The sequence below is a fragment of the Sorex fumeus genome, unplaced genomic scaffold (genome assembly GCF_029834395.1).
Source record: "Sorex fumeus unplaced genomic scaffold, SorFum_2.1 ptg000020l, whole genome shotgun sequence".
In the NCBI taxonomy this organism is placed as follows: Eukaryota; Metazoa; Chordata; class Mammalia; order Eulipotyphla; family Soricidae; genus Sorex; species Sorex fumeus.
In genome coordinates this window covers 20,443,195-20,466,231 of record NW_026606077.1, presented here as the reverse complement: position 1 = coordinate 20,466,231, position 23,037 = coordinate 20,443,195, and the positions used below count along the sequence as shown (strand labels likewise).

General features: G+C 41.9%; 1 protein-coding gene across 1 annotated transcript in view; it reads right to left on the bottom strand.

Moving 5' to 3' along the window:
• VPS41 (VPS41 subunit of HOPS complex) overlaps window positions 1–23,037 on the bottom strand; it is a 193,512-nt gene that overhangs the window by 20,704 nt on the left and 149,771 nt on the right. Inside the window, exons 16-25 of the mRNA XM_056113358.1 lie at window positions 21,456–21,537; window positions 20,758–20,850; window positions 17,266–17,393; window positions 15,400–15,544; window positions 13,419–13,460; window positions 13,250–13,300; window positions 11,466–11,603; window positions 4,859–4,913; window positions 3,121–3,261; window positions 1,435–1,571 (exon numbers count right to left, since the gene is read on the bottom strand). Coding sequence (XP_055969333.1) covers window positions 1,435–1,571; window positions 3,121–3,261; window positions 4,859–4,913; window positions 11,466–11,603; window positions 13,250–13,300; window positions 13,419–13,460; window positions 15,400–15,544; window positions 17,266–17,393; window positions 20,758–20,850; window positions 21,456–21,537 — 1,012 coding nt within the window. The remainder of the gene's footprint in view (window positions 1–1,434; window positions 1,572–3,120; window positions 3,262–4,858; window positions 4,914–11,465; window positions 11,604–13,249; window positions 13,301–13,418; window positions 13,461–15,399; window positions 15,545–17,265; window positions 17,394–20,757; window positions 20,851–21,455; window positions 21,538–23,037) is intronic.

The following is a 23,037-nucleotide window of genomic DNA, read 5'->3' as shown; positions in this document are numbered from 1 at the left end:
TACCAATTCTGATATACAAAGACGTTCCAAGCTCCAAATCCAGATGTGCTGAGAAACCATCTAGCTATCTCTTAAGATATCTATCCCCTATTTTGTTACTTTATGTTCCCCAGATGAATGCAATCTTTCTATGTCTATCCTTTTCTTTCTGAGTCATTTCGCTTAACATACTTTCCATGTAGTACCACTTGTATGTAAATTTCATGACTTCATCTTTTCTAACAACTACATAGTACTCCATTGTGTAAATGTACCAAAGTTTCGCTCAGATAGAGAAGGGAACACCAAATAAAGGGTGTTGGGAGGATCCTCCCAGGATGGGAAAAGCAAGCTGAAAGTAGACTATAGACCAAACATGATTGTCACCCATTGCCTCTTTTGCAAACCACAATACCCAATAAGAGAACAAAAGGAAATGCCCTACCACAGAGGCAGGGTGGGATGGGGGGGATGAGGGGTGGGAGGGATACTGGGATCCGTGGTGGTGGGAAATGGGCACTGGTGGAGGGATCATTGTATAATTGAAACCCAAGCACAAAAATTTTTAAGTCTACAACTGTACCTCATGATGTCTCACTAATAAAAATTAAAAAACAAAGATATCTAACCCAAGGAAGGAGCTAAACGAATTATTCCTTTTTCATATTTGCATCTCTAGTTTGAGAAATGTGCTGTTTCCCTGAGCCTCTGCACTGCTGACATAGTCACAGTCTCAATCCCTCTTTCTAGGCAATTAGCCCAGAAAGCTAGGGGCATGGACAGTCCTGTGGCTCACTGCTCACACATTTTTGACAAATTTACATAGTTCTCATTACCTAGAAATGTAATTATTAGTAGAGACCAATTAAATACCATACAAAAGTTAGCTACTAAAACAACTGCATATACTGATATTTTATCCTTTCGATTTTATTTGAAAACACACTTTAGCTTTTCTTATTGTTTGACTGTGTAGTGAAAATGAGAGGCTGGGGCTTACTCCTGGCTCTGTACTCACAGGACCATATGTGACACCTGGTGCTGACCCAGTTGGCTGCATGCAAGGCAAGAGTCTTCCCTGTTGTACAATATCTTCTCCCAAATGAACACAACACTCACTCCACTTAAGATGTTTTGGGTGGGTTGATAAAATAGCCCACTGTAACCACTCAAACAATGCTATGCTGTATTTACCCAATCACAGTAATCAGTCTGAGAAGACCTGCTCATCAAGAGGACAAAACTCAGGGATGATAAAAACTATCACGTGGTTTCCTTAGAGAATGTTATTTCTAGTTTGTCTATTGAGAATTTCCCCAAATATCTGAGTTTAAATAAAATGATAACAATCATACTGAATTGTGAGACTGCTATGTGAAATAAACCCTAGTAATTTCTATCCAATAGCCAGTCAACTTACCAAGCATGCTCATTTTTTCTAGATAGGCTACTTACCTGCAAATTGTAGTCTTGTAGAATTTTAACCAAGGAATCTCTTAAATTAGGAATCTCCATCCCTTCCTTGATACGGTGAATCAACAGAATTGGATCAACATGTGTGCCAATGTTGTTTAACAAGCCAGTAATAAATGCTACAAAATACAACATGAAAAACCAATATATAAGCAGTGTATCTACTACAGCTTTAGGCTGAAAGTAATTCAATGGAAAAAAACAAAACACTTGAATTTTTAAATTCTCAAAAAAAAAATCTTCTTTACTCTCCTCAGATATGAAGAAGAAGCTAAATGGGAAGAGTTTAAAATCATTGGAGAGGGGCTGGAGCAATAGCACAGCGGGTAGGGCATTTGCCTTGCACACAGTCAACCTAGGTTCAAATCCCATTATCCCATATGGTCCCCCGAGCACTGCCAGGAGTAATTCCTGAGTGCATGAACCAGAAGTAACTCCTGTGCATCGCTGGGTGTGACCCAAAAAGAAAAAAAAAATCATTGGAGAATAATTTATTACTCTAGAATACAGTTTGTGTTGTCAAAAGGGTATAACTACTATTTACTGAGAATACATGAGCTCAGCTATCATACACTTTTTCACTGTTTTGCAAGGTAAGGATGGTATTTTATCTTCACTGTAGAGGAAAAAGAATGGGGTGGCAGATGAATTCATGTAGAATCACATAGCAGGCAAGTATTAAGCCCAGATGCCAATACAGGCGAGATGCAAGGCCATGATTTGTTTAATTACACTCATTTCATTTCCTTTAAGATTCTTAAACTTTATTTAGAAAATTAATTTTTAGATAAAGACACATTGGAATGTACCTATCTTAATATGGAAATCAATTCTGATAATATTATTGTGTTCTCGTTCGAAGAAAATTTGAACAGCTGACTACTGCCATTATTCATTTTTCTATCTTCAAATGAGAACTAGGGTTCTTTTTTATTTTGTTTTTTGGGTCACACCCGGCTATGCACAGGGGTTACTCCTGGTTCTGCACTCAGGAATCACTCCTGGTGGTGCTCAGGGGACCATGTGGGATGCTGGGAATCGAACCCGGGTCAACTGCGTGAAAGGCAAATGCCCTACCCACTGTGCTATTGCTCCAGTCCCTGGACTTGGGTTCTGATCAAACTAACAACTTTTCTTCTCTCCAAAATGGGAGATCAAATGCAAATGGTCAAGTGCCACGCCAGCAAACTTTCACTGCTGGTCTGTACTGATGAAGTGGGCCAGCAAGGCCAGCAAACAGGATTAAATACCCCTAAAACCCACAGCAGCAGACCTCCAATATGGACAACATCTATGTTTCCACAAAAGGAATGGTAACAACCACATACTTTCCAATTAAATGTCCCCTATATTCAAAATATAAAGCAAAAACAAAACTACGGCAAATTACATTTACTCGATTTGGATGGAGTAGATAAACATGCTTTAAGGGGACACAGTATTATCAGGTTAACCATTTGTTCTTCATCACATCCAGGGAAAGCAAGGTGCCAGGCTTCTCTGCACAGGAATAATATTGAAAATCGTTACCATGCAACTGACCTATTTTTTCTTAAAGATATTTACCGATATTTTTAACTCACTGTATCTTAAGATGATTCCTACTCAAGATGTGACAGGCTATATAAGAAGGAAAAAAAAATGATCATAGAGGACTTCTCTACTTACGTGGTTTGTCGATGGAATATAAAATCAAATCTTCCCAGAGTTCTGCATCGTCTTGCTCCTTGGCAAATTCAATTGCTTTATCAACATCATGTAATTCCTCCATGATCATCTTTAGGGCACTTCGGCTATTACCCATGCGGCCTAGCAAAGATGTGAAATGTTTAGGAAATTGAATGAACCACCAGAAAGGAATGGCTACCTCTGAATTCATTTGCGGTTCTACAGCTAAAGCTTATCTTCTTATGTGACATTAGCCTTTATTCCACTAACAATAAAAGAGGAATCTCTTTGCTGGGCAGTCTGTAAACCCGGTGCTAAGGACTCATCTAGAATACTCTGAGGTATGTTCCTGATATTTCTATTTTACAGAAGTGGAAAGAGACATGGAGTAACTTGTTGGATCAAAAGGTGGCTAAAAGGCTGTCTGGAGAGTGAATCTGTCCCATCCTGAGTTCCCTGAGAGGCTACTCTGTTTCTTCCTCAGACACAGTTCTGTCACTGTTGCTCTGGTTTGCTGGTGCTGCTTAGGAGGCTATGTATGAAAGCATAACTAAGAGTTACCTCCTTTCTTTCTCTCTCTTGTTCAACGGAAAGTATTTTAATGCTTACTCTTCTATTTGGTTCATTATGTTCACTGACCTACTTGAATTTTAATACCAATTAAATACCATTAATGGCTATTTTCAATAGAGCACAGAAGAGGCACATGAAGGTGGGACCCCTGCACTGCACATGGTCCCTGAGTACTACGAGGAGCGACTCTGTGAGCTGTCTACTACTTCTAAGGTCAAATTACATCAGGACAAAAATCTAGTCAAGCAGAGATGGAAGAAACACTACTTGTAAGAGATAACTTATGACCTACTTGCGGCTGTGGTTAGAGCCTCAGGAACATGGTCAGGTAATAAAACAAAGTCCCCAAACACTTCTTTCCAAGGAAGAGAGGTCCTAGAGTGTGCAGGTCTGTGCTGGAGACCCAAATGTGCACAGGCATCCGTGCATATAGAAGATCTGGACTCTTTATGACAGAGGCAACAGTGGCCCATAAGGCTGAGTGTTGTGTGAAGAAAAGATGTAAAGTAGACAGAAACCCTCCCTGGACAGACAGAAACGGCACTGGAGAAACAGCTCATAGAATCTTTATCTCTGGGCCAAGAATATCTGCAGAGAGCACCCTTAGGAGACCTCTAAGAACCAAGCAGTCCTAACACAAGTCCTTTCTTTAGGAGAAATAGGATGTTAAATTTTTCCTTGTGGTGTGCTTAGCATAAACATTATGATGAAAATGTTGGGAGGATCCAGAGCACCAGGGAAAACTGAGAGCCAGAAGATAATAAAAGTTCATCTCTAGTCCAAAATTTCAACATCCTTTTGCATTTCCTTCCGATATTTAAGGTATTTTTTTTGAAAATGAGTATTACTTTTTACCAGGAGAGCAATGCAAGCTGACATTATTTTAAAAAATTGAATCATAAACACATGACCCATCTAAATTTATTTTAATTATGCTTCATTGTGAAAAGTTTTGCTTATTCAATACTAACATATTATGTCACCAGTTTTTATTAAAAACTTTTTTTTTCTCTTTTGAATATTAAAGCTTTTTGTGCACTAACCTTTGTATCAAACAAGTTCTCAACTCTGTGGTAGTTAAAAATAGTATTTTCATTTTCAGTTTATATCACTCTGTCATCCCATTTCTTACTTTAGGGAACCAGAGTGAATAAAAGTTACTTACTCAGAAGATATACGGTCTCTTCAACAAAGTTTCTCTGTTGGCAGATCTCAAGAGCCTTCAAATAAAAGAAGGGTAAAAATATTAGCATGCACAGACAAACTGAAATAAATGTTAACAGACTCACAATAACCATACAAGTTTGAAAGAATTTCTTTCCTTTCTTTAAACAATTTACAAAAAATGTTCATGAAACATTTGTCACAGGAATTCAAGAAAAATTTTTTTTCTTCTCTTTAAAAGCACTGTAGCACTGTCCTCCTGTTGTTCATCAATTTGCTTGAGAGGGCACCAGTAACATATCCATTGGAGACTTGTTACTGTTTTTGGCATATCGAATATGCCACGGGGAGCTTGCCAGGCTCTCCCGTGCGGGCGGGATACTCTCAATAGCTTGCTGAGAGGGACAGAGAAATCAAACCCAGGTTGGTCACATGCAAGGCAAACGTTCTACCCACTGTGCTATCGCTCCAGCCTTTCTCTTTAAAAATGAAAGAAAAAGGGAACAGAGACATAGTACAGTAGGGTAGGGCACTTATCTTGTAAACAACTGACCAGGATTTGGTCCCTGGCACTATTGTCCTCTGAGCCCGCCAGGAGTGACCCCTGAGTGACTCCTGCAGACCTAGGAGTAAGCCCTGAGCACTGCTGAGTGTAGCACCTCCCCCCCCCCAAAAAAAACCCCAAAAAAACAATCAAATAATCAAAAGAAAGCAAAAACAAAAACCCAAATCTTAGGTTTTGTAGATGACTGTACTTCTTAGCCTCTTTTTCGTGCTAACTCTACATACTTAACCGGTGACATGTCAGGGGCAATACAGAACATTGTCTGAACTAAGCCAAAAGATGTGATAAGAAATGGCCCTTTCCCATCACGTGCTGTCCTTTAGATTCCTGGAGGATTCTTCCCAGCACACACCCCCTTACCCAGTCACTGTTTCTAGATCAGTTTTTCTGAACTGGAATGTAAACACCACGAGAGAATCGCTGGCTGTGGCTGCAGGTTCCCCAGAGGTGCATGCCAGAGCTCAGCATCTACTGCACAAATAGATGCTGGGAATATTTCTATCATCAACTTGCAGGTTCAGAACAGAACTCTGCTCAAGGCTCTGTCAAGAGGGAGGGGACAAACCACATCTGACAGTCAGAGACATCAAGCACCCGGCCGAGGGGCTGCAGAGACGCAACATTTCTTGGAGCAGATGAGCTCCAACGCCAGATGCACTGACAACGCCAACAACCTCCACGCGTGACTCACACTTACCCTCTGGGCCGGGCTGGGAAGGCCAGGTGGGGCAGAGAAGCCCAGACCAAGTCCTCGGGATGCTGATGCTAAAGACACATCAGAGGCCCACACGAGGTTCTGGTGGTGGCTCAGGTGAAGCAGAAGCAGTGGAAGGGGGCAGGGGGCTTGCGGTCTGGGGAGGGGGAAGGTCATGGCAGCATCAAGTCCTGGGTCAGGCGCACAGATGAGGGCCACTGAGTGCAGTGCAAGCGTTCTGTTCAGAGCGTCCCCCAAGAGGTAGCATCTGGGCTGGGTGTGATATGCCCACAGAGGGGAGCTCAACAGGAACCTGAGCTCTTCCTGCCCACTTAAACAGGACCCTCCTGGCCTGCAGGGGGCCACCCAGAGCCTGGCCTCCTGCCCCATGGCTCGCCTCATACTCCGGCCTGGGTGCTGCCTTCACGCGCTCCTCAGACCATAGAATGGTGCGGCCACAGTGATGTCAGGACGCAACAGACCTGGTCACTCGTACGAGAGATGTCTGGGGCCAAGGAGAGGCCAGGGGTGGTGTGGAATGCAGACAGACATGCAATAGCAAGGGCAGAGGTATTGGGTCCCTAACGTAGGAAACCCACAGGGCCTTCAGTCATTTCTGACCAGCTTCTTAAGTATCTGAAATTACCGTTTCTCAAAAGCATATCCTTTTCTTTTTCAAAAACAGAGTGACTCTAGAAATCTGAAGTTTTAAGTGTGAAAAGAAAGTGCTTTTGGCACATAGAATTTCCCTGTTCCTGACCAGCGAAGGGCATTGTTCCTGAGAGACAGTGCTCCCTCTAGAGGACAGCGGGAGAACAGTCTCCACCACCAACGGGATGCAGAAAACAGTCAGGAAAATTAGTTCAAGAAATAAGGTCATAAATTGAGTAAATGACACAGAAATGATAGTTTGCTTCTCTTTCCCTGATTTTACATCAAAGCTGAAGGCAACCCCCAAGAGTCTAGCAAATAATAGACATGACTAGGGCCTGTTAGCTACTTCCTCTTTAAATGTTTATAATGAAGATCTACAAACCTGGATCTGCCAACTTATGGATCCAAATTCACAAATACTGCCACCTTGTGAATGCCGTTAGATATCCGAGAAACCATAAATCAGGTAAAATCTGCCAAGCTAGAAAGCGAAAGCCCTGCTTTTAACATCTCCCAGTGCAAGCAGACTAGATTTGCAAAAGAAAGCTACTGTCTGATAACCACATGTGAAAACAACAGAACCAAGGAGAGAATAATAGTTAATATAATGTTCTTCATGATTATTACAATCCCATGTAATATTATTATAGTGATCCCCATTAACCTACAACTCTGCTTCCAGGGGTTTACTTACACACAATCAATCATAGTCAGAAATATATTAAAGACAGTAAGACCTCTCCAGCCAAGCTCACTTAATGTTTATTAGTATTTACTATTATAATTATTCTACTTTTCTAATGTCTCATGCCGAATTTATTAATTAAACTTTATGGTAGGTATGTATATAAAGGAAACAACAGAATAAAAGAGAATGTGCTATATGATTATTTTGATTAATTTTTAGACCTGAAAGAAGATGCCCCACCACAGAAAGAATACGGGATCTAAAGTTAAAAAAATTTTAAAAAGTTCAGGGTCTAAGCTTGGCCCCTGACTTCCCAGTAGCAGACTTGTGGCTATTTCTTTAAACCTCAGAAGACTCATCTTGTTAAGTGAAAAATGAGCACCTACCTACTTATACTTCTGCAGGGTTGAAGTAAAACACAGTAATTAAAAGCACAAAACATTATCCAGGACATAGAAATAAACACTTTTCATTATATTCTAAAGTTGCTGAAACTGAGGGCTGGGGAGAGCATCCAGACTGTCAGAGCACATGCACAGATGAGGCCCAGACTGTCAGAGCATGTGTCCTCATGGAAGAGAACAGACTCTGTGAGAGCACGTGCCTCATGGAAGAAACCTGACTCTTTCAGAGCACATGTCTTCATGGAAGAGATCAGACTCTGTCAAAGCACATGCCCTCATGGAGGAGACCAGACTTTGTCCGAGCACGTGTCTTCATGGAAGAGACCAGACTCTGTCAGAGCACGTGCCTTCATGGACGAGGCCCAGACTGTCAGACCACGTGCTGTCATGGATGAGGCCTAGACTCTGATAATGGGTGCTGCAAGATTCCCGGAGCACTGTGACCCTGGAAGCCCATGCCAGGTGGGGCCTCGTGGGTTGGAGCAGTAGGGCTGGAGAGGAGAGGCTGCTGGTGGTGGCCAGCAGTGCTGGGACTGAACAATGAACCATCAGACCCAGTTAGCTGAGAAATACTGGGAGTGACCACCCTTGGGGGCCCGAGCACTGACAAAATCACTGTTGGTGTCATACATTCCCATGTACCCTATAACTCCCCAAGAATGAACGATTCATGAAAGCTTATGTTTGTTTTGAGTTGTGATGATTAACTCAAGAGTTGTGATGATTTTAAAGGTCTGCATTAAATCTAGGTTTAGGTCAGATACAATTGATTGTAGAATTTCAAGAGAAATAAGGTTGGTTGGATTTCTGAAGATTTCAACTGTAATCTGACATTCAACAATGATCTCATTCCAGCAAAGCAACAATCAGAAATGAGTTTCTATGCTACAAAAAGTGATTACTAACACTGTTAAATAAATATGGTCTGAGTGAGTCAAAAATGTCTTTTCTGAAGTAGATTCTACCTTGCTGGGGTTGGGAAAAGGATTAAAATGCCAAAGCTATTAACTTTATTTTCAGGAAAAAGAGACCAAATTTTTCCTGAACCTCTTTAGACGAAAACTGGCAAAATTAATTTGCTTTCACTTCATTTGGAATGCATTTAAAGTGAGAAAAATCTACTTGGTTTTTCATGAACTGGTACAGAAGTTTTTTCAAGTTATTAACATGAAAGTAATTACTGTCTAAAGTAATCAAGGATAATAGAGTTCTTATTTCTAAGGAAAGGAAATGAACACCTGATGAGTTAATAAATCCATGACTGTTCCCTTGAGGATGGACTTAGTGAACGCTGCAGAGATGGCTCCAAAGGCTGAACGCATGCTTTGCGGGGGATGGAGGCTGACCTCAACCCCTGCAGTATCACACACTCCCGGAGTCCTGTCAGGAATGGCCCCAGCACAGAGCCAAAAGTAGACCCAGAGTACTGTTGGGGGCCAACCCAGGAAACAAAAGAATCCAAGCAAAGGGCACCATGCAAAATGTAAGTAAGGGTCTTTGGTCTTTTATTTTTAAGAACAAGGAACAAGGTATTTCCAAAGCTATTCTTGAGAAAATGTCTTAGAGTTCAATAAAAAAAAAAAAGGCTAAAATTCTCTCTCTCTCACACCCTCCCCCCCCAATCCCCCTTAAAAGAACAGTTAATATCCAGGAAAGCTCTGGGTTTTTTTCCATTTGAAATTCCACTGACATAAAGCTGATTCAGTGTAAAAGTAATATGATTAGAGTTCATCACCGCAGGCTACCGTGACAGCTATCCTGGTCTGGAGAGACAGCATGGCAGTAGAGCACTTGCCTTGCCTTGCACTCTGAGTCCCACCAGGAGTGAACCCTGAGCACAGAGCCCTGAGTACCACTGGGTCTGATCCAAAAAGAAAAGAAAAGGAAAAGGAAAAAAAAGAAAAGAAAAAGAGGCAAGTTAAGAAGTTGTGAGTGTTGTGAGTGTGGAGTCGGGATAGGCGACCTCCCCCCATGCCCTGTTCTTGCGGGAGCCTGGGAGTCACGCCCACAAACTGCCACTGGCACTACATAAGCCCATTAAGGGCCATGATCCAGAGACTCACAAATAAACATCAGAAGAGACCACCAACCTGCAGGGATGCCTCCAGACCCCAAAGTCACCATCCAGTTAAAAATTTAACTCCAGTCGTATCATCCTATTTAAAACTTTAGAACCCCTGGACATCTCATACTCTACACCACTGATGTACCAAGAGTAGCACACCACATTTGGTGGGGTGTAAAGTAGAAGACAAATGACCTTGACCCCCCCCCCCCAATATAAAAGAGTACTCACGTCTCAACCTGTAACAACATGTTAGCACTGTAGCACTATCCTCCCATTGTTCATCAATTTGCTCAAGTGGGTCCAGTAACACTGTGATACTTGTTACTGTGTTTGGCACATAAAATATGTCACGGGTAGCTTGTCAGGCCTTGCTGTGTGGGCGAGATACTCTTGGTAGCTTGCCGGGCTCTCCGAGAGGGGTGGAGGAATTGAACTTGGTTCGGCCATGTTGGCCGCATGCAAGGCAAACGCCCTACCCGCTGTGCTATGGCTCCAGCCCAGCCTACTCTTAGCACAGTAGGCAGCGGGTCAGTCTCATAACATGTTAGTGATCTCTTATGTGGGGCTTAATGGCTCCAGGCTGAGATACAACAATCTTCACAAACTTTCCTCTAAGTGTACTCTTTTGGATCATTTTTAGGGGATTATTCATAACAAGCAATACAAAATAAGTTATGTAGGACCTGATTTTGGGGCAGGTTTGGGTGGTGGGAAAATCTGAAATAATGGTGGTGGGAAAGTATAATGGTGGGATTTTTGTTGAATATTGAATTAATAAATTATTGTGACCTACTTTATAAAAATAAAATTAAGTAAAAAAAATGAAGTTGTGAGTGTACACAAAATGCATATTGTCAATCAGCCTCCTCATTCAGCTGTCTTCTATGGGCAAACATGATTTGTTTTGGTGATACACAGGTGACTAAGGAATACCTACCTGGCCATCTGAATTTCACTTGACATTTACAGATCTCACACAACATTCCAATGGTATCAAGAACCACAGGGAACAATACTGTGGGCCTTAAATCACCTGCATGGTAGTGCACACACACACACAGAGGTGCTTGCTCTGAAGCCACAGGCTCATAAAACAAGAACCTCAAGTGTATTCATTTCTTCATTGACTCACACTGACTAGGAGTCAAACGAAGGTGACTGCTGGTTGCTGCAGTGCTCCTTTCCTTCCACTTAATCCTCAATTTCGTTCTCAGTCAACAAATAGTAGACTCCTGACTTCACTTGTGCTCGACAGTTAACCAAGCCCTTGAATCTGGATTAAATCTTTACTCCAACTTAAAATGTCACAGGAACACTCAGCTCATCAAACTCTAACCCGATAGGCTTTTACTTCACATTAGAATGATCCAGCAACACTCTCACTTTGAGTACAACTCTCTTTCTCATGAAATGTGAAGGATGAGCAGAGAAAGGAAGAGCACAGTGGTCAGCAGTGACCTAGCAATAAACCAGCTAGGCCTACCAGCAGTGACAGCGCCTTCACCTGCAGAGTAAGGAGGGAACCTGTGGCTTACCTTCTCGAGCGGGCAGTGGGTGCTGTCGCGGAGGAATGGGAGCAGGTTTGGTCGATCATACTCGGCATAAAGACTGATCTGTTTCTCATGGTAGCGCTGACCTTTGTGATGGTCCCTCTTGAAAAGCTTATGTAGATACTGGAAGAGACAAAAGAATATGTCATGAATAGTAAGACGAGAAAAGAAGCATGGATGTACTTGAAAAGGGATGGCGATTTCAGTTTTCAGAACTGAAGCTTTCTGCAGAGGTGGAGGGCGGGAGCAGTAGTTTTCAGGGAAATTCTCAAGATAATGAGGAGAGGAGTGAGTGTGCTCTGGGGATGGAATAAAGGTCCCTGCATTGTTCCTAGAACAGCCCCCAATGGCCGGACTTACCAATTTCCAAGTAAGGTGAATCACTAGTCACTGGATAAGTGGCTTCTTGAACTGTGGGATTCCTATTAGGTTGAAGACTGAATGACTTACCATTTTGTAAATCACTCTGAACCATACTACACACTAAAGAAATGTGAGTGGTAGTAACTCTTTGTAACTATCATCTACTTCATTCCAGAAATAAAGTGTTTGATTAGTGGTCTCTGTACATCACACAAAGTTTCATCTTGTATATAAAAATGGGCAGACTTATGGGACACAAGACTGTACTTAAAAACTCACGCAGCAAGAGCTACATTAAGAGACACACGCATTCTCCATATCCTCTTTATTAGGCCTAATTGAGATCTGTGTTTGCAATAAAATACTGCCTAAGAATTTGTGATAAAGTAAAAGAAAAAAGTAAATTCAAGAAGACTACAGACATTCCAAACCAATTTTCAAAACAGATTCTTTATTCTAGTTGTCTGTAAAAGTTAATGGACCTCAAAGGGAATAATTCGCTTCCTACTCAGAGGCAAGATGAAGTCAATATATTATACAAAGTTAGAGATCAATGTTCAATATCCAGTGTAAACAAACCCTACATACACCATGGAGGCAGGAGGACTTGCTCACAGTGATCACATGAAGGACATTCACACATGGAGTGGACGAGCTCCGAAGGGTGAGTGTGTATCTGCACCCAAAGCTATGCTTGTGAACAAATCTCCCGAAGACTGACATTCACCAGTGCAGATGGGCGCCCTCTAAACTGGACTCTGACCCCTGCAGATTACCTGCTCAGGCCTCTGAACAAGAAAGGAAGGAAGAGCAGAGAGACTCCACGTAGTCAGAGGAAGGCCCAGAGCAGTCCCCTGACAATGAAACTCCTATCCTAGAGCTTTCCAGAGCTTCAGTGGTCAGACTGACTTCCAAGCAAAATGCTCTTTTCTTCTACTCCCTTTTTTACAGAGCAGAGAGGTGGGTAAGGACACAAGGGCACCTCATGGCACCAGCGAGCCTCAGTCCAATGGTATAACATTAACTTTCATGAGAGCCTTTGCTTGTATCATTTCCTAAGGACACAGAAAGCAAGCATCTACTCCTGCTTTACTCCCATGATGAAAGCAAGCCCTGCGGGAAATCTAGGATAACAGCATAATTTTCCAAGATTGCAGGAGACAAATTATATTAGGAGCCAGTATAGGGTTGAGGGACAGAAACATGAATATGTTTCTTTCTCTCTCTCTTTCCCCTTGCTCCAGATTCAGAGCAAACACTGCATTTAGTAATTCCAGAATATTGCCTGTGGTCAAACCTCCAAGCTGTGCGTTACCCTGAAGAGTTGGCTGTGCTATTTCATGCCCAAACTGCCTATGATTTGCTTTGCTGTTCAGTTAAAAAGGACAAAAGACCGCCACACTTACCACGTGCTGCAATTCTGGTCTGTCTTCTAATTCTTCCACAACTTTTTTAATCTATAGTGAAAAAGCAAAACTTTAAATATAGACTTTTAAAGATACAAATATAGCCACAAAATTCTCTGATCAACATCATTCTTCTTTGCGGCAATGTGTAAAAATAAAAGACACTCACCGAAATTTTATCTTCGTTGTCCAAAAGCATGTCAACAGCTTTCTATAACATATGAAGATACAAAAAAGGGGCACAATTACTGAAATTTGTCACAGAAGAAAAAAATTGAACATAACCGTCAGTTAAAGGCAGAGAGGTCCCTCTCCAGACTCAGATCTTTAGCTTTCCAGTGGAGAGTAAATGGTATCTATATGTTTTAAAATGTGTCTCCAGATGTAAAATTAAATAAAAAATGGAACTACGTACAATCAAAACAAACTTTTAGACGACAAGACCAATTCGTGGTGACCCTGGAGGGATGAAAGTAGGAGGGAAGGTACATTTGGGACAAAGAAGACAAATGTACAGTAAAGGATCAAACTAGACTAACTAGTGTAAAAGTGTTTACTTTCACGGATGCACATCTGACCTTTATGCAATGTCACTGTGCAGTGCTACCTCAATAAAATAAAATTACATATTAATAGAGTCTCAGCCTGAGGCCTACTGTATACAAGTAAGACGGTGCCTCACCTACAACTCACAAACCCAGCCTGGACACACAGGCACCTGCTGATAGCTCAAACATGCCCAGAGTTCTTATATAACTCTACACAGTCAGAGAACACACGCTATTCCTATCAACACCAAAGCAAGACTTTTCCTGGGTCACCTGCCCGAGGCCCTCTATGGATCACTACATAAAGAGCCCGTCTTCTGTGGGGAAGAGTGAGAAGAAGAGAAGAGAAACCTCAATGGTAGAAAGACTACAGCATTCTGAAACTGACTCCAGGCACCCCTGACTTCACCCTGCACAGTCATGCCAATGCCTGCCCCAGGATCTGTGTGACAAGGCAGGACAAGGGCTCAGCACACGAACCTCACAGGGGACAGGGGTTTTGCTCTGGTCGGCCTCAAACACTGCTTCCCCTCCAGGACAGAGGCTGCTGGGGAAGATCTTCCTCAGAAAGCTCCAGGGTTTCCTAGCTTGAGCTGGCAAAGCCCTCACCTTGTCTGCTGACACCAGCATTTGTACTACAGGGCTCTTGGCCCAACGGAGTGGGAGACAGGCATGAGGCGAGACTGGATAAAGGAAAAGGTGATCAAATTTGCTAGAAACTTCTCATCCTTCTCTGCCAGAGAAGCCTTGGCCTGAGCTCCCACAGAGCCTCACTGGTTCTCATTAGATCCAGTGTTGTCCTTATGGACTTGATTCTCTCAGGACGAAGAAGGAGTGAAAAATGGAGGCAGGAGCAAAGAGCTTTGATTTCATGGAGTTTGTGGAGACTGAGAGAGGAATCGGTGCTCTTAAACCAAGTGGAGAATGCAAGGAGTCCTTCACAGGCATGAAAGTTCTTATCTTTGCATTTATCTGGAACCTCCACAGTGGAGGCAGAGCTTTACTGATGTGCTTTACTGATCCTGTTCTACCACCACCAGCACTTGCCATGAGTTCCTTCAACATTCTAGCGCCACCCCTGCCGCTGTCATTCCCCACTAGTAAGCTATGTTTCTCGGAGCTTTCACCAGACAAGGGGTTACTATTCACATTTGCTCCTGCTGTCGGCAAGTCCTGGCACCGTGCATCATAAGAACAACGGAGACTCCTTGTGGCAAGTCTGAGTCCCAAGGAAGAAAATCAGAGTGGATGATATGAAATACAGGCACTTAAACTTAATTCTGGGATTAACAAAAGGGTCAAATGAGTAGAAGCACAGAGGTAGGCTCTTTGTCTCTATAAAGTGCATTACTAACAAAGCACTTACACTTCATTGAGTACTAAACTTTCTAGGTTCCACATCAAATTGTGATGTTTTATAGAATACATCAAGGAAAGGGTACTTGAATGCCAACTTCTAAAATAACATCACAAGGGCGAAAGTGTTCTGGGTGAAATAGCATACAGCAAGGTATCTGGCTTAATATACAGCACTTCAGTAGCTTTTATCGATTTAGAAAAGTAAAACTGATTTATCAATATTAAAAATAAGAAACACAGTACCTCGGAATCAAAATCCATTAATAAAACAATTTTATCCTTGATAGAACTGAAAAGATTATGCTTATGGATCAACTGGAAAACGTCCTTATGTCTTAATGTTAAGTATATTTCCAGAGCACTGCCATAGTTTTTGTCGTAGGTATACCTGGTAAAACAAAAATTTTACATTAATGTGAATCAACATTCATAATTAAACACACACAAAGATATAAATCATGTCTTACAAGACTGAAAACTGAAATATTTTCTTAAAGAAAAAGTTGTATCTCAAAAACTATCCTTTCTGATTTAACTATTGTGACTAATATTTCTGAGAATCTTGTTTCATATTTCATCAAAATTTTAAAAAAGTTACAATATGGGTCCAGATGATCGTACAGTGAGTAAGGTGTTTGCCCTGCACGTGGCCAATCCAGATTTGATCCCTGGAACCACATATGGTGCCCTGAGCCCCATCAGAAGTGACCCCTGAGCACAGAGCCAGAAATAAGTCCTGAACACTGCCAGGTATAGTCCAAAATAAAAAAACCAAACCAAACAACAACAACAACAAAAAAAAATTTTTTTAACAGATTTCTTCCCAATTTTTTTCTTTTTTTTTATTAGTGAGACATATGAGGTACAGTTGTAGACTTACAAATTTTAACAACAAAAATTTTTTAAAAAATCCACACACCAAATTAAAGAGTCTAGATTCCCCAAAATGAAAAGAATTCTAGTAATAGAAAAAAATATTTAATGTTCCCTTTTTAGAAATACGTCTTTTTTAAGAAATATAACTCAAAAAAAAAAAAGAAAAAGAAAAAGAAAAAAAAATATAACTCACTCCCCATAAGTGGAAAGTTGTTTTTCTTCTCCCATTTTAATACTGTCCTTAGTATTACTTTTCTTTCCTGGAAGAACATCCAGAGCAGGCCTGTAAGTCCAGGCTGTATTGGTGCAAGTGCTTTGGGCTCCGGCAGAAGCTCTGAGCAGCTGAGGAAGTGCCTGGGGTGGGGTGGGGGGTGGGGTGGAGCAAGATGAGTCTCCCGACAGGACACACAGTTGTACCGGAACCTGACACATAAGGATTCTGGGTCCCTTAGATGAACTGACAAGTCCACGGCTTCCGTTTTTGGGGGCCATATAGACTGGCAGTGATCAGAGTTAATACTCCTGGCTCTGCACTTGGGATTGCTCCTGGCAGTGATCAGAATTTGACCCCAGGATGCCTGCATACAAGATGAGCAAACGACCTGAAGGGCTATCATTCTAGCAGGTTTCTTAAATTGCTCTCAATTGCGACCACTTCTCATCAGAGTTTACTTTGTACACAACCTCGGGTATATAAAATAGATAAAGCAAATCAATGTTTACTGATAAATAATTCACTATTTGCTTGGGGGCCATCCCTGGTAATGCCCAGGGCTCCTCTTGGCTCAGTACCAGGTTGGAGGACACTGCTGGAGGAGCAAGCTGTGCTCCTGCCCAAGGACACATCTCTGTGGTCCCAACCAGAAATTTTCTTCCAAATAAAATTTCCATGAATCCGCACCTTTAGACCTCACCTGGGTGAGAAGCATCTAGGGACTAGATGGTTCAAGACTGACAGAACCTTCCCAGCCACCTGAAACCAACTGGCGGGGTTCTGAGAGCTTGCCCGCTCTGACTGTGGCCAGGGCCTCTGCAAAGCAAATGGTCACTCTGTTTCCTTTGCCTCCCATTGCTCACGAGGCTTCCTGAAAGGATTTCTTACCAGGGAATATAGTAAAAGAGCACAGAAAACTCCCTCTCTTTCTTCTCCATTCAGAATTGGCCATACCTCAAATGTGAATAACTCTTCATGTAACATGATCTGGAAAAAGAGCAGCATGCAAATATACTCACAACTCTGCCAGGGTCCTCAGTAAGGTCCTGTTCTGACTGTCCTTCTTCAGGTGATCCCGGACTGCCTGAACGATCACGGAATTGTTATACAGATCTCCAGGCCATTCTCTGATCAGAGTGGCAAAGCCCTAACCCAGGAGGGAAAACAGAGAAAAAAAAAAAGCAACTTTAAACAGAGAAAAATCTACACTTTTAACAATGCCTAAAGTACTCAGTGAACAAAGCAATTTTACGATCCAAAGCAATCCATTTGCCTTTCACTGGTATTCACTTATGGGTGTGGGAATGGCGGGATCTTACTGCACAATAGTCTCAGTGCACGTGCTGGAAGCAGGTGGGGCCATTCACTCTGCTCTTTATGTATCTGTGGATAAAATATATAAAGGACCACCAGGACACCTGCTACTTCTGGCACCACTGCCTCGGCTGCTTCTTCTTCATTCTGGGCTAACATTTGGATGATATGCAGGCACTTTAGGCCTGGGAGCCTTGTTCAGTGGAGACACAGGTGAGACCCGGCGCCAGCACAAATGCATATGGTGCCCTCTTGCCAGTGCAGGCACAGACAGCGCTCCCTCCTCAACAAGCCGCTGTGCTTGTTCTTTGACTCCTGATGGAACTGATTTTCTTGGTGATTTGGGACTTTGGCTCAATTCTAACCCTTGAGCTGGTCAAGTCTCAGATCTGGCGGATCTGGCACATGGTCCCTCTTTGCTTGATGGAGTCTGTTTCCCTCTTACACAGATTCTTGGCCAGTTTCCATGGCAGCCTTTGTCCTCCTATTTCCTGACGTTAGCCCTTCACTTTTGTAACTGGATGAACAGTAAAAGGTAAGGTAAAGGTAAAGGCCCTCCCGTTGATCGTCGATTTGCTCGAGCGGGCCCAGTAACGTCTCTATTGGAGACTTTTGTTGTTACTGTGTCTGGCATATCGAATACTCTCGGTAGCTTGCCGGGCTCTCCGAGGGATGAACAGTAGGACAGTTTAAGTAGGACAGTTTAATTACTGTTCCCTTTCAGGGGAAAAAGATGCATTCAAAAGATTGTACATAGATATAATAAGGTTCAGATTACTGGGAAAGATCACGTTACTGCTAAGGAGTGAGCTGTCAAATAATGCTTTAGTGAACTTCTTTGAATTTACTTAAAGGATATCTAGAAATCTCCGCAGTAAGGTAGACAGATAACTTTCGTAAAGTACCAGAACTTGGCAAGAAACTTGGTAAGAATGAGAAATACAGTCTCCATGAGGGTTCTGTCTTCTTTCTACTAAAGTTGAGCCTGGGAAATATGGTAAGAGCCAGAAATGGCGGTACTTCCCATGCAGATAGCAACCTTCTTTCAAAGAGTGTGACTGCAGGGGACATCAGAAATTTGGGGAGGGAATGAAGTAGAGTTCTATTTTGTAACATTATTAAATCATTACCTTTTTGCCGTAAAAAAGGATACTTTGGATCAAGCTTCTACCTTAAGATTCTACAATTTATAAGATAGAGTCTGAAAAGATTTCCACTCAAATACTGGAACTCAGCAGCTCCGAGAGAAGGCAAGAGCCAGCTCTATTTTCTCTCTGATTCCTGCAACAGTGGGAGTACTGCCAACTTCTAATACCATGTAAGATGAAACGAGCCGGTTACTGTGCATGATAAAAGCACGATGATTTCCACATAAATGAAAATAAACATTTATTACATTTCATGTTAGACTTATCTCAGTTTAAATGGCTTCATGCACCCTTGAATAAGTGTATTAAAACTGAAAATAAATCCTGTGGCATTATTACTAATTAGAGGACAGATTATCAGGAGCTGTAATGGCCCAGTGAACAAAGTTAGAGAATACTTTAGTATCTTCTATAAATAGTTCAGTAAAAAGTGATAAAAGTACTCATTAGATGAAGGGTAAAGAGATCATCCCATGTCTAACATGCTTATCATTTGCCATGAATAGTATGAAACAAAACTTAACTGCTGAAAACAGTTTTGCTAGTTGTGTATTCACAGGCAAAGCATGTGATATGGAGTTCAGTAGGAAGCCCAGGAGACTGTCTCTGAGAAAGCACTGTGTGAGCTGTCCCCATGCAGACGACAACTGTTTATTCTTAAGCTCACGTTCTGTCCTTCCTGCAGCACAAACTCTTCACCCGCGTAATATGCTACCAGATTTGTTGCTGCAATATAATAAATCTCTGATGGATGATTTTAGCATGAAAAATAATTAAAGCTAAAATATTAATTATTGGGGCTGAAGCAGGTAGGGCGTTTGCCTTGCACACGGCCAACCTGGGTTCGATTTCCAGCATCACATATGGTCCCGGAGCACCACCAGGAGTAATTCCTGAGTACATGAACCAGGAATAACCTTTGTGCATTGCAGGGTATGACCCAAAAAGAAAAAAAAATTATTTATAAGGACATAAGACAATAAAACACATTATATAGTAAAGTAAGACCCTCCCGTTGATCTTCGATTTGCTCGAGCGGGTCCAGTAACATCTCCATTGGAGACTTTGTTGTTACTGTGTCTGGCATATTGAATATGTCATGGGGAGCTTGCCAGGCTCTGCCATGCAGGCGAGATACTCTCGGTAGCTTGCCGGGCTCTCCGAGAGGGACGGAGGAATCGAACTCGTGTCGGCCATGTTGGCTGCGTGCAAGGCAAACGCTCTACCCACTGTGCTATTGCTCCAAATAGAGATGACCAGGTAAATGACCTAAATATTTCAGGAAGAAAAGAAAAATCCATGACCTATCAAATGAAGCCAAAATGATTTCTTTCTCAAAACTATTACAGATATGAACAAACAGGATAACTCTGGTAACATAGGACCAAAAACTGTTCTTCTAAAACGAAGAACTGAATTATATCAAGGAATTAAAACAGAATCATCAAAGACATAAAGCTGGTAGTTATGGCTAAATGACACTAGGCAAGTTATTTATCACTTCTTTAAAATTTTAAGTACTTTCAAAAATTATAGTTTAGGTAGCATGATTACAATAGTATTAAAGTTTATGAAGTACAAAGTTACTGCGCTGTTGGGAGCGAGGGCATAAATGTGCAGTAGGTTAGTAATAGCAAAGACCAGCAAGTCACATCCTGCCTCTTTCATCAGCTCAGAGAAAACATCTCCTTCCGCTACCCCATGGCCGGCTCCCTCTGCCCCTATTTCTATTTAACATTCCTTTGCTAAACTTCACTCTGAGGCTCCACTTTAGAAAGTTCTGAACTCATTTGGAGCAGCAGAAGTATCAGTTGCGCTCGTTCCTTACTCTCAGCTCTGCGGCAGAGGTGGTCTACAGAATCAGTGAACCCTTATGCATTATAAGGGTCAGAGATTGGGGCATGACACAAACGTCTTCAGGGCTTCATCTCTGATTCCATCCAATACAAACCGTCACCTACTTCTTTCCAATCCGCTGTTCTATTATTCCTCTACGTTTCTTAATACTGTTTTACAGAGAACAAGTAAGACCATGTCAGAATGCCATACCTCATAATCACTTTCCAAAAATTCATGAAGGATCATTTCATAAATGAGTGGTTTCAGAACTGGATCCCCTCTCGGTAAATAAGGACTAACAGCCTAGGGAAGAAAAAGAGAGAAAATTCCTTTAGAAAGTGACAAGGTAAAACTGTAGCCCACAAAGGAAACATAAAAGCAAATTTAAGTAAATAAAATGTTAATTTTATTTAAATATTTTACTGATATCTAAATAATAAAAAAATTTTACAGCAGGAGTTTAACCTACGGACTGGAAGAAAACAATGGACACAGCAAGGGAAGGCAGCAGATTTATTTTTCTTGTTTTGTTTTTGGGTCACACCCAAAACAAACCAAAGGAGTAATGCTCAGGGGCCATTCCTGCAGTGCCAGGGGGAACATATAGGATGCCAGGGAGCAAATCTGGGTCGGCCACATGCAAGGCAAGTGCTCTACCTGCCATACTATCTCTCAGGCCCCAGCAGATTAATTTTTTTAAAAAGATAATGCTGGGTTAGAAAAAAAAATCCCATTTACAACAGAAACCACATTCATATTTTGAAACTGTTTTCTTGAGCCTGATTTTTTTTGCAGTTGAGCTATTCATTTTTCATAAAGATTTTCATTTTATGTCCGTCTCAATATACTATATATGTGTATATATATATATACATATATATCAAATTCAAAAAACTAAGTTTGCTTACCTTAAGCTGTCCAATTTCTTTAAACTTGTAAACTTCATATTCCCACAGTGCTGCATTTTTCCCAAGAATTTTCTGGCACTTGCTGGAAATAAAAATATTCCAGAGAAAGTATAAAGGGAAAAATGTAAACAGATAAATTAGTGGACATTTTCCTTTTAGTGATTTAGATTAACCTCTAATGTTGGTGTTGTGGAAAACACCTTAGCCAAGTGCCAGCAAACGTAAGGGTTTGGACTGTTATTTAGTGACTATGACAGACCGGGTACAGAAACCCTGCCAACTGGTACTCATGCTTAAAAGGGTGAGGCCCTCTCAGAACAGGAGGAAACATTTTCCCAGTGGTTTCTCTGTTCCTGGTTTCCAACTCATAATCATGAGTGTTGCTGGTTTGGGCACCATTTTTATTTTTCTTATTTTTATTACATTAAGTCTCTCCTCTCCCTCCTCGCCCTCCCCCCTCTCCCCTGCCTTCCTCTTCTTTTTTTCTTGCCACACTCAGCTGTCCTCATGGCTTACTACTGGCTCTGAGCTCAGGGATCACTGCTGGCTGGGCTTGGGGGACCCTGTGGAGGGCTAGGCAAAGCATGTTTCCCACCTACTGTATTATCTCTCCAGTACCTATTTAAAAAACCTTTTTAAATCACAGTAATGAGTTTGAGGTGCCACTATAAACCAGCACAAATCTATACTACAGTAAGTTCAAACTATTGGGTTAGCTGTATCTTACATAGATCTGTCCTTTATATTCAATTTACCTATTCTCCCTCCCCACTTTCTTCTAGGAAACATTGATTTGGCTGTGGAGTCCAAATTTTTACTTTTGTTTTATTGAGTACATTCATTTCTCTTGGTCATGTGTCACGGATGAGTGGCATCTTTCTTGCCTTGAAGAAACGTGATCATATCCCAAAGTGTGAAGGGCTCTGATTAAGAGATTACAGACTTAAGACTCAGCCTTGGAAAGCAGAGACTCCCACAAAGCCTACTCTGGAGGCATGGTTAGGATGGAGCCTTGAGATAATTATGACTTTTATAGCAAGGAAACCCATTTCCTCGAACCCTGGGAAGCAGGCAGGCCTGGAGGAATGGAGGAATCCACACAGATCCAATGGATCCTGGGGTGGAAAGTCTGGAATCTGATCAGGGTACACCTACTGGCCACCCTTCACTCTCGAGAGAGCTCTGGAGGTCTTGAGCAGAGGCGTCAATGACCCCTGTTCTAGACTCCCCCGACTCAGGTAGCTTCTCAAGGCTTCTGGCAGTGACTAGCCCTGACACTACAGGACATGAGTTTATCCTTTGCAGCCCGCTGAGCTGAGAATTGGCTCCTCTCCTAAGTGAGACAGACAGTCTCAGGACTTACTACACTCTCACACTCTTCAAGTCTCTTATTATCCTCATTAAGTAAGAAGGAAAATATTTTTCCTTCCATGGAAATGAAACAATGGGTGAATAAATAATGTACATACAGACATTCTGTGCATAAAACCTTCCATGTTTAACAGAAAAAAAAATCAGTGTTAAGAAGGATCTCCTGCCCCCGCGCCTGGCTGTCCTCACCAGGGCCCCTTGGAGGGGGGCG